At 47.6% G+C, this 14,121-nt stretch overlaps 1 protein-coding gene across 4 annotated transcripts in view; it reads right to left on the bottom strand.

Annotated features, from left to right (window-relative positions):
* The window catches only part of pusl1 (pseudouridine synthase like 1), a 103,411-nt gene extending 89,631 nt beyond the window's left edge, over positions 1-13,780 (bottom strand). For all 4 annotated transcript variants that reach the window (XM_072478220.1, XM_072478223.1, XM_072478222.1 and 1 more), the window contains exons 1-2: positions 13,676-13,780; positions 10,103-10,160 (exon numbers count right to left, since the gene is read on the bottom strand). In XM_072478220.1, the coding sequence (XP_072334321.1) occupies positions 10,103-10,160; positions 13,676-13,731 (114 nt within the window). In that variant the 5' untranslated portion in view covers positions 13,732-13,780. The remainder of the gene's footprint in view (positions 1-10,102; positions 10,161-13,675) is intronic.
* Positions 13,781-14,121: the final 341 nt, after the last annotated feature.

The following is a 14,121-nucleotide window of genomic DNA, read 5'->3' as shown; positions in this document are numbered from 1 at the left end:
ACGATCAGGTTGACACCCCCAATGCATGGCCTTTCCAGCAGTCCTGCCACACATCACAAAGCCACTGTAATCCTACCCATGAGCTTAGGGCAGCTTCTGTTTAATTTCCTCTCGGTTGCCTCACAACACAGGCAGCTAAATTACCACCTGTGGACACACCTCAAACCTAAGAATGTGGATCAGCACAGCTTGGGGGAGGTGGTGGTGTCGCGGTATTGTCACCGGACTGGCAATGCTGAGATGCAGGGTTTCTCTCGGGGCCCTGGTTCGAATCCCACCACGTCAGCTGGAACGGAGTTTTTTGTTTTAAATCTGGAATTAAAAGTCTAATGATGACCATGAAACCATTGGCGATTGTCATAAAACCCACCTTGTTCACTAATGCCCTTCAGGGAAGGAAATCTGCCATCCTTATCTGGTCTGGCCTACATGTGACTCAATGTGGTTGACTCCTAAATACCCTCTGGTTAAGGGCAACTAGGGATGGGCAATAAATGCTGGCCCAACTTGAGACGCTTATCTCTCGTAATTTATTTTTAAATTGTAGGACACCTAAAGTTGCCCATGCACACACGCTGGCGGCTGATAGACATTCAGCAATCTCACGGTCCTTTAGCAAGAGGTGCCTGGATGCATGGCATGACGATGAATGATATTTAGTCTCATCTCTCTAATTGGCACACAAGACATTTGCCTCCTACTCAATTGTCATAGTTTCAGAGAGTGGGGGGTGGAAGAGAGAATAATTACATGTAAATTCTCTCCAAAGATATAAATACGTAGCAGGCTAGTTCAGCCTTTGCATATTAAAAATACTGCTACGGCTTCAGTTGTGGATTATTGTGGACAGTTTTGGGCTTCAGACTTTAGGAAGGATATCAGAGCTGCGGAGAGGAGATTTACTAACTTGAATCCAGGGATGAGTGTTTTCAGTTCTATGGAGGAACTGGAATTATTCGCCTTGGAGCAGAGAACGTTAAGGGATACTTCAGAGCTGTTCAAATTTATGAAGGGATTTTGGGAGGGTTTCAAAAGCAGAATCTATTTGCACTGACAGGAGGGCCGGTAACCAGGGACACAGATTTAAGGTGATTGGCAAAACAGCCAGAGGGAGGATGATGATTTATGTTTTTACACGCCGTGAGTTCTTAGACAGATCATAGAATTTACAGTGCAGAAGGAGGCCATTCGGCCCACTGGGTCTGCACCAGCCCTTGGTAAAGAGCACCCACCCAAGCCCACGCCTCCACCCTATTCCCGTAACCCCACCTAACCTTTTTTTTGGACGCTAAGGGCAATTTATCATGGCCAATTCACCTAACCTGCACATCTTTGGACTGTGGGAGGAAACCGGAGCACCCGGAGGAAACCCACGCAAACACGGGGGTGACCCAAGCCGGAATCGAACCTGGGACCATGGAGCTGTGAAGCAACAGTGCTAACCACTGTGCTACCGTGCTGCCCAGATCTTTTGATCTGGATACACTGTCTGAAAGGGACAGTGAAAGCAGATTCCATAGTAACATTTTAAAGGTAATTTGTCACATATTTGAAAAGGAAAAATTGGGGAAAGAGCGGGAGAACGAGAGTGATTGGCTAGGTCTTTCAAAGAGCCAGTACAAGATGGGCTGAATAGCCTCTTCCTGCGGTGCATGGTTCTATGTATTTGCTATTGTGAAGAGTTATGAAAGATCAAGAAGATGCCTGATTGGCAGAATGGTAAATATTAGCAGGATCAGGCATTGATACAGTAACCTGGCCCCACCCATGGTCCCCTACTCACCACAAATCAGAGACATTCACTGGGAGCTGTACTCCAGAGTAACAGACCTTGTATTCCAACAGTTCCAAACCATAATAATCCACGCTCACATCTAATATGGTTTGAAATCAAAATAATGGGCTGGATTCTCCGATTCTGGGCCTGAGTTACCACGCCGCGTGGGACCAGTGCCGTTTTACATCAGATAAAATGGTGTAAAACGGGCACCAATTCCCCGTTTTGCTGGGGGCTAGCATGCCGGCAGTGTAAAGCACCCGGCTCTAGCTGCCGATATGACCCGGAGAATTGCCGGGTCCGTGGCTGCACACAGCGACGGCCTGCAGCGGCCGCGTCGTGCTACATGGCGGAGGTCGGCCCGCGCGCCCCGTACCATGCCCCACAGTGCTCCCAGCCCCTAAATAAGTCGCCCCCTGCCAGCGGATTGGCCCACCCCCGACTGTGCTGACACTGGACTGAGTCCTCAGCTGCCACGCCGAGTTCCCGACGATGAGACCACTCGCGACCGACGCCGTCGGGAACTCGGCCGGTCGGGTACGGAGCATCGGGGGGGGGGCGGGCCTCAGACAATGTCCTGAGGCCATCGATACGATCCGAGTACGCCGCTTTGGAGGGGGTGGTGCATCGCGAAAGCGGCGGCGCCCCCAATTTGGTTGGGAGCTTTGATTCTCCGAGAGAAGCAGGGGCAAAGCAATATTCCAAAAGGTATCACAGATTGAACATTTCTCTCCTTCCAAAAGGTTAAGTTGTGTACAGCAGAGATTTTGACACTGACACATTCAATTACAAGAATGTCAAGTGTTGTGATCTCCCACCTGCCCACCTATCTATCTATCTGTGAACATAACTTGTCAGAGGATTCTCAGGGTTTTATAAGCCAGAAATTTCTCTTTTTAATGAGCTCCAGGCAGGAGATAAATTTCAGCCCCATGTGGAGAAAATCAAGCTAAAAGAAAACCACAATAAAGAACGCATTTAAATTCCACAATGATAATCTGTGGCAGGCCCAGGTCTGGTGTACAACACTCACACACACGGCAGCAGGAAGAAGAGCACACAATGCAAGGTGCAGAATGGTCGGGAGTCTGACAGATGATTCTTCCCCAACAGCGAGGGTTGGTTTTAATTAAAAATTGGTTCTTAAGAGAACCTGTGATATAGGAGGTTTACATTATTACCATACACAGATTCAGTGGTGAGATAGTTTCCAGAGCTCTCCAGTGCATTCCCCGAATCATCGTTCTTCTAAACGTCAGCAGCTTTTCCCACTACAAAAGCACCTCAGCAGACTCTGTTTCTGTCCTCACCCCATGTCCACACTGGTACTTTCCAGTGAGCCTCAATGGACAATGATTAAAAGTGAAAATTCTGAGTTTTCTTTCCCTCCCCTAGCCTTCCCTAATTTCCATAGCTTAGGGCAACAGCCATTCTAACCCCATGTCGGATAACAATTCCACCCCAAAAATGCCAACTGGATACAAGGCAACATTCCACTTGCCAAACACCCGACACCAAATCCTTTCAAAGACCACAGGAATGTTGTCGGTGTAATGGATTTCAATTCCCCACCAGTTGTGACAGGCACGGGAGGACAACTCTGACCCCAGCCTACAATCACAGAATCTGGTACTAATTCATATCCTACTCACCCCTATGGCAGGCTGTCTGATTCAGCTGAAACACTTCTCACGACTGAATTCAAATACGTTGCCCCTTCAGTTGTTAACAACGTGCAGGATTTCGCAGTATCCTTCACTAAAATGGCTCATGTTTCGATTCAAATTGTGTTGGGTGAGGGGGTGGGGCGCAGGGTCTACTGAATGAACTTTTAGCTGAACGAAATGAGTAAAAATTACTTTCAAAAGCAGTGGGGCGCAATCAATGTAAAATCACATTTTGCATTATAATCTTTATTATTGTCACAAGTAGGCTTACATTAACACTGCAATGAGGTCACTGTGAAAATCCCCTAGTCGCCACATTCCAGTGCCTGTTCGGGTACACAGAGGAAGAATTCAGAATACCCAATTCACCTTACAAGCACGTCATTTGGGACTTGTGGGAGGAAACCGGAGCACCCGGAGGAAACCCACACAGGCACAGGGAGAATGTGCAGACTCCACACAGACAGTGACCCAAGCCAGGAATCAAACCCAGGACCCTGGTGCTTGTGCTAACCACTGTACTACCGGGCCACTCTGGAGTGACGGTAAAGCTGTATTAATCAGCCTTGCTATTTGTGGACTATCCAGGCCTGATTTAACTTAATGAGTCACATGGCAGCATGATCGTAAAAGCCATGGGGGACAGGTCTCTGGCACAGAGTCTGTCCCTGTTGCTCAGAAGGGAAGGGGGGAGTGGAGTAGAGCATTAGTCATTGGAGACTCCATAGTTAGGGGGATAGATAGGAGATTCTGTGGGAACGAGAGAGACTCACGGTTGGTGTGTTGCCTCCCAGGTGCCAGGGTGCGTGATGTCTCGGATCGTGTTTTCGGGATCCTTAAGGGGGAGGGGGAGCAGCCCCAAGTCGTGGTCCACATAGGTACCAACGACATAGGTAGGAAAAGGGATGGGGATGTAAGGCAGGAATTCAGGGAGCTAGGGTGGAAACTTAGATCTAGGACAAACAGAGTTATTATCTCTGGGTTGTTACCCGTGCCACGTGATAGTGAGGCGAGGAATAGGGAGAGAGAGGAGTTGAACGCGTGGCTACAGGGATGGTGCAGGAGGGAGGGTTTCAGATTTATGGATCATTGGGGCTCATTCTGGGGTCGGTGGAACCTCTACAAACGGGATGGTCTGCACCTGGACCAGAGGGGTACCAATATTCTGGGGGGGGAAATTTGCTAATGCTCTTCGGGAGGGTTTAAACTAGTTCAGCAGGGGCTTGGGAACCTGAATTGTAGCTCCAGTATACAGGAGGTTGACAGTAGTGAGGTCATGAGTAGGGTTTCAAAGTTGCAGGAGTGTACCGGCAGGCAGGAAGGTGGTTTAAAGTGTGTCTTCTTCAATGCCAGGAGCATCCGGAATAAGGTGGGTGAACTTGTGGCATGGGTTGGTACCTGGGACTTCGATGTTGTGGCCATTTCGGAGACATGGATAGAGCAGGGACAGGAATGATTGTTGCAGGTGCCAGGATTTAGATATTTCAGTAAGCTCAGGGAAGGTGGTAAAAGAGGGGGAGGGTGGCATTGTTAGTCAAGGACAGTATTACGGTGGCAGAAAGGACGTTTGATGAGGACTCGTCTACTGAGGTAGTATGGGCTGAGGTTAGAAACAGGAAAGGAGAGGTCACCCTGTTAGGGGTTTTCTATAGGCCTCCGAAAAGTTCCAGAGATGTAGAGGAGAGGATTGCAAAGATGATTCTGGATAGGAGCGAAAGCAACAGGGTAGTTGTTATGGGGGACTTTAACTTTCCAAATATTGACTGGAAACGCTACAGTTCGAGTACATTAGATGGGTCCGTTTTTGTCCAATGTGTGCAGGAGGGTTTCCTGACACAGTATGTAGATAGGCCAACGAGAGGCAAGGCTATATTGGATTTGGTACTGGGTAATGAACCAGGACAGGTGTTAGATTTGGAGGTAGGTGAGCACTTTGGTGATAGTAACCACAATTCGATTACGTTTACTTTAGTGATGGAAAGGGATAGGTATATACCGCAGGGCAAGAGTTATATCTGGGGGAAAGGCAATTATGATGCGATGAGGCAAGACTTAGGATACATCGGATGGAGAGGAAAACTGCAGGGGATGGGCACAATGGAAATGTGGAGCTTGATCAAGGAACAGCTACTGCGTGTCCTTGATAAGTATGTACCTGTCAGGCAGGGAGGAAGTGGTCGAGTGAGGGAACCATGGTTTACTAAAGCAGTCAAAACACTTGTCAAGAGGAAGAAGGAGACTTATGTAAAGATGAGACATGAAGGTTCAGTTAGGGCGCTCGAGAGTTACAAGTTAGCTAGGAAGGACCTAAAGAGGGAGCTAAGAAGAGCCAGGAGGGGACATGAGAAGTCTTTGGCAGGTAGGATCAAGGATAACCCTAAAGCTTTCTATAGATATGTCACGAATAAAAGAATGACTAGGGTAAGAGTAGGGCCAGTCAAGGACAGTAGTGGGAAGTTGTGCTTGGAGTCCGAGGAGATAGGAGAGGTGCTAAATGAATATTTTTTGTCAGTATTCACACAGGAAAAAGACAATGTTGTCGAGGAGAATACTGAGATTCAGGCTACTAGACTAGAAGGGCTTGAGGTTCATAAGGAGGAGGCGTTAGCAATTCTGGAAAGTGTGAAAATAGATAAGTCACCTGGGCCGGATGGGATTTATCCTAGGATTCTCTGGGAAGCTAGGGAGGAGATTGCTGAGCCTTTGGCCTTGATCTTTAAGTCATCTTTGTCTACAGGAATAGTGCCAGAAGACTGGAGGATAGCAAATGTTGTCCCCTTGTTCAAGAAGGGGAGTAGAGATAACCCCGGTAACAATAGACCAGTGAGCCTTACTTCTGTTGTGGGAAAAATCTTGGAAAGATTTATGAGAGATAGGATGTATAATCATCTGGAAAGGAATAATTTGATTAGAGATAGTCAACACGGTTTTGTGAAGGGTAGGTCGTGCCTCACAAACCTTATAGAGTTCTTTGAGAAGGTGACCAAACAGGTGGATGAGGGTAAAGCAGTTGATGTGGTGTATATGGATTTCAGTAAAGCGTTTGATAAGGTTCCCCATGGTAGGCTACTGCAGAAAATACGGAGGCATGGGATTCAGGGTGATTTAGCAGTTTGGATCAGAAATTGGCTAGCTGGAAGAAGACAAAGGGTGGTGGTTGATGGGAAATGTTCAGACTGGAGTCCAGTTACTAGTGGTATACCACAAGGATCTGTTTTGGGGCCACTGCTGTTTGTCATTTTTATAAATGACCTGGAGGAGGGCGTAGAAGGATGGGTGAGTAAATTTGCAGATGACACTAAAGTCGGTGGAGTTGTGGACAGTGCGGACGGATGTTACAAGTTACAGAGGGACATAGATAAGCTGCAGCGCTGGGCTGAGAGGTGGCAAATGGAGTTTAATGCAGAAAAGTGTGAGGTGATTCATTTTGGAAGGAATAACAGGAAGACAGAGTACTGGGCTAATGGTAAGATTCTTGGCAGTGTGGATGAGCAGAGAGATCTCAGTGTCCATGTACATAGATCCCTGAAAGTTGCCACCCAGGTTGAGAGGGTTGTTAAGAAGGCGTACGGTGTGTTAGCTTTTATTGGTAGAGTGATTGAGTTTAGGAGCCATGAGGTCATGTTGCAGCTATACAACACTCTGGTGCGACCGCATTTGGAGTATTGCGTGCAATTCTGGTCGCCGCATTATAGGATGTGGAAGCATTGGAAAGGGTGCAGAGGAGATTTACCAGAATGTTGCCTGGTATGGAGGGAAGATCTTATGAGGAAAGGCTGAGGGACTTGAGGCTGTTTTCGTTAGAGAGAAGGTTAAGAGGTGACTTAATTGGGGCATACAAGATGATCAGAGGATTGGATAGGGTGGACAGTGAGAGCCTTTTTCCTCGGATGGTGATGGCTAGCACGAGGGGACATAGCTTTAAATTGAAGGGAGCTAGATATAAGAGATGTCAGAGGTAGGTTCTTTACTCAGAGATTAGTACGGGTGTGGAATGCCCTGCCTGCAACAGTAGTGGACTCGCCAACACTAAGCGCATTCAAATGGTCATTGGATAGACATATGGCCGATAAGGGAATAGTGTAGATGGGCTTTAGAGTGGTTTCACAGGTCGCCGCAACATCGAGGGCCGAAGGGCCTGTACTGCGCTGTAATGTTCTATGTAACTGCTTGCAGTACTGCAGTTATTGTACAAAATCAGCCAATTCAACCAGCGTGAAAGGAAAGCCTGTACACTCCTCCCTCAATCCAACACTGTCATCCATAGAGCAGACAGGCTACACTCCTGACGACAAACACACGGTTATAATCCAACTTTCCTGCATCAAGACAAGGGTTGGCGGCTACTCTGCACTTGTAACTCGAACGAGAACTATTAAAATTTCATCCAATATCAAAATGCCAAGAACATCCTGGCAGAGTCCGAGGAAGCTGCATAACCTCTGCTGTGAAATGTTCCAACCCTGCATTCCTAGACACAGAAACTATTCAATGTTACACGTTTGTAACAGACTCTGGGCGATATGTTCACGGAATCACAAAATCTCAAGCACAGAAGGATGGTCCATCGTACTAATGTCGGCTCTCTGAAATTTCTATCCCCACTCCAACCCTCCACCCCCTTTCCTCGTAGCCCTGCACATCTTTGGATTGTGGGGGTGAAACCCAAGCAGACATGAGGAGAATGTGCAAACTCCACACGGACAGTGACCCAGGGCCAGGATTCGAACCCAGGTCCCCAGTGCCGCAGTACCAGTGCTAACCACTGTGCTGCATGCCGCCCAGTGCCCATCAATCTTTGACAGTGGGCCAATCAGTGGGGTGCACTCATTGGGGGTGGAATTTAATGCCCGCCCACATGGCGGGATTTGTGGCGAAGGACATTTAATTGGGCGGGATTGTGATAGCTGGGGATCCGGCCACATTCCTGCCTCCACCCTGATTAAGTCCATGGTGGGAATATCAATGGACGGCCTTCCCGCCCTTTGCTAATTGATCTTAATTGGGCAATTGATGCCCATCGATGCACTTCATTCCACTATCCTGGATGGTACTTCATGAAGGAGGCATGGGTCTCATGACCTCATCTCCTGCCACTGCTGGTATTTGGGAAGGAGGGGGTCCACCGAGAGCCACACCCTCTGCCACTGCTGCCAAACCCCCACATCATCCAATTCTGCAATCATGGGCAAGGGGGGAGGTGTTGTACCAGCACAGTAAGAGCTGACAGCCTCTGCTTGGTCGGCAGCTCTTGGCTTGTGGGACTTCTGCCCCGGAGTCCTTGAACCTGGGGAAGGCCTGCTGCTGGCACATAATGTGATGGGCCTTCCTGGAAAGATGGAACACAGGACTCCTGCCAGCTCATGTCATCTTCATGAAATACCGCCGAGGGTAGTGAGCGCTTTCACATCTGTTCTGGTTTTCCAGTATTCATTAAAAAATAAATAGCTACGTTGATTGCTGTCAGTACTCCACCGCTCTGCGCTATTCCTCTTCGGAAACAGATTGGCTTATTGGCCTAGTAAATCAATCCCAATACCAATCTTGTATCTTGAGTACTCTACTTAGATAAATCCAAGACAACCCAGTTGCATCCAACCTCTTCATGAGGGATGCCTGAAGGTACAAGTGCCACTTGACCCACCATCCCTCTGCCAGCTCTTTGTCCAAAACAATTTCACTGTCCATGGCGCCGAGGACCCGGGTTCGATCCCGGCCCCGGGTCACTGTCCGTGTGGAGTTTGCAGTCTCCCTGTGTCTGCGAGTGTCTCACCCCCCCACAACCCAAAGATGTGCAGGTTAGGTAGACTGGCCACATTAAGTTGCCCCTTAATTGGAAAAAATAATGAATTGGGTACTTTTTATTATTTTTTAAAAAATAATAATTTCACTGTCCTGCTCTCGCATGACATTGTTGTGCCTTAATGGAACATGAGAAAAAATGTTACCACGCAGTGAGTGCTTCGGGTCTGGCACGTGCTGCCTGAGACTGTGGTGGAGGCAGATCGTGCAGGGCTATGGGGAGAAGGCAGAGGTGTGGCACTAGGTAAATTGCTCCTTGGGAGAGGCAGTACAGATACGATGGGCCAACTGGCCTTCTTCTGGGCTGGATGTGTTTGTGAATATTCATCCATTTTCCCTTAAACATATAGTCTTTGGCCAACACTTCCTGTGACAAAGAATTCTATGCTTCAACAACCCTCTGCATAGTTATATCTGGGCGGAAGAAATAGGAGCAGGATTAGCAGTCGGTCCTCAAGCCTGCCCTACCACTCAATATGATCACGGCTGATCTGATTGTGGCCACGGTCTCGCCTACCCTCCCAATAACCTTTGACTCCCTTGTTAGTCAAGAATCTAATGTCAATAAGATCGCTTAATTCCACTCCACTCACTCAGCAATAATTTTAAATTGATGACCTTTTGTCACTGATATCGAAATTAGATGCCATAGTTTCACTTGAAAGCTTGATGGAAACTAAAGAGAGCAGCCTAAGACAGGTTCCCAAGGTTCGTGCCACTCCACTGTCACATTTAAGCTGCACCCAGCCCTCTATATTTCTGGCTCTTCACCCCTCATTTTATTACTGGAGACCAGTGAACACATTTAATCCCAAATTTAGTGCAGAAAAGCACTCTTACGATCATGGTCACTTACCTCCAAGTAATTCTGAACCCCGAGAACAGGTTGGTGTGAAGGACTTTTCATTACTCCACTGCAAAGAGTGAAATATAGTGCTTGTATTAGAGGTGACCTTACATAATTAACAGAAGTACTATGCAGTGAATTGCATCAAAGCATAAACCTATGGAGAATCTGCAGTTTTCAGAGTAACTCTAGATAAAGCCTACATTTTGTGATCTAATGTGGAACTCATCATGACACCTTCCAAACGTGCAACCTCTACCACCGAGAAGGAGAAGAGAAACCGGTTAAATGGGAACACAACCACCACCTACAATCTCTCCTCCAAGCCACACACCATCCTGACTTGGAACTATATTGCTGTCCCTTCACAGCTGCTGGGTCAAAACATTGGAGCTTCCTCCCGGACAGCATTGTGGGTGTAACTACACTTATAGCAGTTCAAGGTGGTTCGCCACCAACTTCTCAAGGGCAATTAGGGTTGGACAATAAATGCTAATCTAGCCAGCGACTCCCACACCCAGTGAAAGAATAAATGAGAAAAAATATATACAAAAATGTACAAAACTGAGAGGAGACAAATGGATTTCTTTATTTGCAATTGTATTTATATCTTGCAGCAAATGCATGATAAGGCCACTGATCACAGCTTGGTGTAGAGTAGCAATGGAAAGGTGCTTTTCTAATTGGAGGGCTGTGACCAGTGGTGTTCCGCAGGGATCAGTGCTGGGATCTTTGCTGTTCGTAGTATATATAAATGATTTGGAGGAAAATGTAACTGGTCTGATTAGTAAGTTTGCGGACGACACAAAGGTTGGTGGAATTGCGGATAGCGATGAGGACTGTCAGAGGATACAACAGGATTTAGATCGTTTGGAGACTTGGGCGGAGAGATGGCAGATGGAGTTTAATCTGAACAAATGTGAGGTAATGCATTTTGGAAGGTCTAATGCAGGTAGGGAATATACTGTGACTGATAGAACCCTCAAGAGTACTGATGGGCAGAGAGATCGAGGTGTACTGGTCCACAGGTCACTGAAAGGGGAGAAGTTAGTCAAGAAGGCATACGGCATGCTTGCCTTCATTGGCTGGGGCATTGAGTATTAAAATTGGCAAGTCATGTTGCAGCTGTATAGAACCTTAGTTAGGTCACACTTGGTGTTCAATTCTGGTCGCCACACTACCAGAAGGATGTAGAGGCTTTAGAGAGGGTGCAGAAGAGATTTACCAGGATGTTGCCTGGTATGGAGGGCATTAGCTATGAGGAAAGGTTGAATAAACTTGGTTTGTTCTCACTGGGATGATGGAGGTTAAGGGGCGACCTGATAGAGGTCTACAAAATTATGAGGGGCATAGGCAGAGTGGATAGTCAGAGGCTTTTTCCCAGGGTAGAGGGGTCAATTACTAGGGGGCATAGGTTTAAGGTGCGAGGGGCAAGTTTTAGAGGAGATGTACGAGGCAGGTTTTTTACACAGAGGGTAGTAGGTGCCTGGAACACGCTGCCGGAGGTGGTGGTGGAAGCAGGGACGATAGTGATGTTTAAGGGGCATCTTGACAAATACATGAATAGGATGGGAATAGAGGGATACGGACCCCGGAAGTGCAGAAGATTTTAGTTTAGACGGGCAGCATGGTCGGCACAGGCTTGGAGGGCCGAAGGGCCTGTTCCTGTGCTGTACTTTTCTTTGTTCTAGCAATTGTCACAGAAAGGACACATCGTAAATCTTCCAATGATGTGTAGTCTCAGGGTGCCTTGATCTGACTGTGGATTCCTGTTAACACTGATGTGCTAAATGTAGAGGTAGGTCTAACATAGAGGGGAAAAATACAGTAAATGGCAAAACTCTTCGAAATATAGAAAGTCAAAGAGATCTGAGTGTACAGGTCCACAGATCTTTGAAAGTGGCAACACAAGTAGACAAGGTAGTCAAGAAAGCATATGGAATTCTTGCCATCATTGGACGGAGCATCGAGTATACAAAATGGCAAGTCATGCTACAGTTGTACAGAACCATGGTAAGGCCGTACTTGGAATATTGCGCACAATTCTAGTTGCCACACTACCATAAGGATGTGGAGGCTTTGGAGAGGGCGCAGAGGAGGTTTATCAAGATGTTGCCTGGTCTGGAGGGTGTTAGCTATGTGGAGAGGCTGAATAGACTCAGACTATTTTCACTGGAACGAAGGAGGTTGAGGGGTGACCTGATGGAGGTCTACAAGATTATGAGAGGGATGGATAAAGTGGATGGGCAGGCACTCTTTCGCAGGGTGGAGGGACCAGTCACGAGGGAGCATAGGTTTAAGGTCCGTGGCGCAGTTTAGAGGAGATTTGCGAGGCAGGTTTTTTTTACACAGAGGGTGGTGAGTGCATGGAACACGCAGCCAGGGGAGATTGTGTAAGCAGATACATTTTTTCCCCCCTAAATTTAGAGTACCCAATTACTTTTTCCAATTAAGGGGCAATTTAGTGTGACCAATCTATCTACCCTGCACATCTTTGGGTTGTGGGGGTGAAACCCACGCAGACATGGGGAGAATGTGCAAACCCCACACAGACAGTTCACAGTATACAAGTAGCAAAGTCACAGGAATCAAGAAGCCGTAAGCACTATTACTTCACAGTGCAAGGGTCCCGGTTCGATTCCCAGCTTGGGTCACTGTCTGTTCATCTGCATGTTCTCCACATGTCTGCATGGGTTTCCTCCCACAAAAGAGTGGTGAGGCCGTGGAATGCCCTACCTGCAACAGTAGTGAACTTGCCAACATTGAGGGCATTTAAAAGTTTATTGGATAAGCATATGGATGATAATGGCATAGTGTAGGTTAGATGGCTTTTGTTTCGGTGCAACATCGTGGGCCGAAGGGCTGTACTGCGCTGTATCGTTCTATGTAAGTCCCAAAAGATGTGCTTGTTAGGTGAATTGGACATTCTGAATTCTCCCTCAGTGTACCTGAACAGGCACCTGACTGTGGCGACTAGGGGATTTTCACAGTAACTTCATTGCAGTGTTAATGTAAGCCTACTTGTGTCACTAATAAAGATTATGTTATTCTGGCACATTCTGTCTGGGTTTAACCACTGCGGAGGTCAATGCCATAAAATAGACTCGTTGATCATAAATCGAGGTCCATATCATCAAGCGGAGGTGTATTGATCCCCCCCCCCCCCCCCCACAAACGTGCTTGTTTTTATTTCATTTTTGAAAAAGAAAATTGAGAATGCATCATCATCATCTGTCCCCTGCCCACCACTTAACATATTTCCAGAACAAGGAGCCTTGACAAACTGGCATATAAAATATTGAAACAAAATAAGAAATCTTCTCCTGGGACCATTTGGAAGAAGTAATTATGTCAACCGCAATTCAAACAAAGAAAAGGCGAACCAATAAATTGATGAAGGCGCTTGTTTTATGACTTGCAGCCGGTGCCAGGAGCTCTCGGGCACCTCAAGCAAGCGGCCACTTATTGGGTGGCAGCCAAGGGGCCGGGGGCTGAGGCGCGGTGGGCAGGAGTCACTCAGAGGCAGCGCGCTGCCGGCCGGGGCTGATCTGAGGCCGCGTGAAGACAGCAGGTTTCACCCACCTGTACCCAGTGCCCCAATACTGGAAATATATTAAATATCGCGCCTTCGCCGCCATGAGCCTCAAACTGCTGCCCGAGAACGATCCACCTCCCACCCCGCGCCTGCCAGAGCGACAGAAGGCAGCCAGGACCCCAGAGCGCACCAATACCATCCTGACAGAAAAATACATCAGCGGGCCGACTGAAGGGAGAACAGTATGAGCTAACCATCACTTTAATACTTTATATAATATTCCAAATTAACTCTGGCGCTTTGTTACGCCGCGAGTCTCGAAGATCTGCGTGGAACACGTACACAGGAGCCCCTTAGACCAGCCCCGATTGGTCTCCCAATGCCAGAGATAGGGCGCATTCGGGGTCCTTCCCTGTGGCTGACGCGTCTGTGATTCCGTCATTTACTCATGGCCAATGGGAAGAGGCTCCATTGCTGGGAAGGGGGACGCAGC

The sequence above is a fragment of the Scyliorhinus torazame genome, chromosome 16 (assembly GCF_047496885.1).
Source record: "Scyliorhinus torazame isolate Kashiwa2021f chromosome 16, sScyTor2.1, whole genome shotgun sequence".
Classification (NCBI taxonomy): domain Eukaryota; kingdom Metazoa; phylum Chordata; class Chondrichthyes; order Carcharhiniformes; family Scyliorhinidae; genus Scyliorhinus; species Scyliorhinus torazame.
The sequence above is the reverse complement of the archived record's forward strand: the minus strand, read 5'-3'. Positions and strand labels throughout refer to the sequence as shown.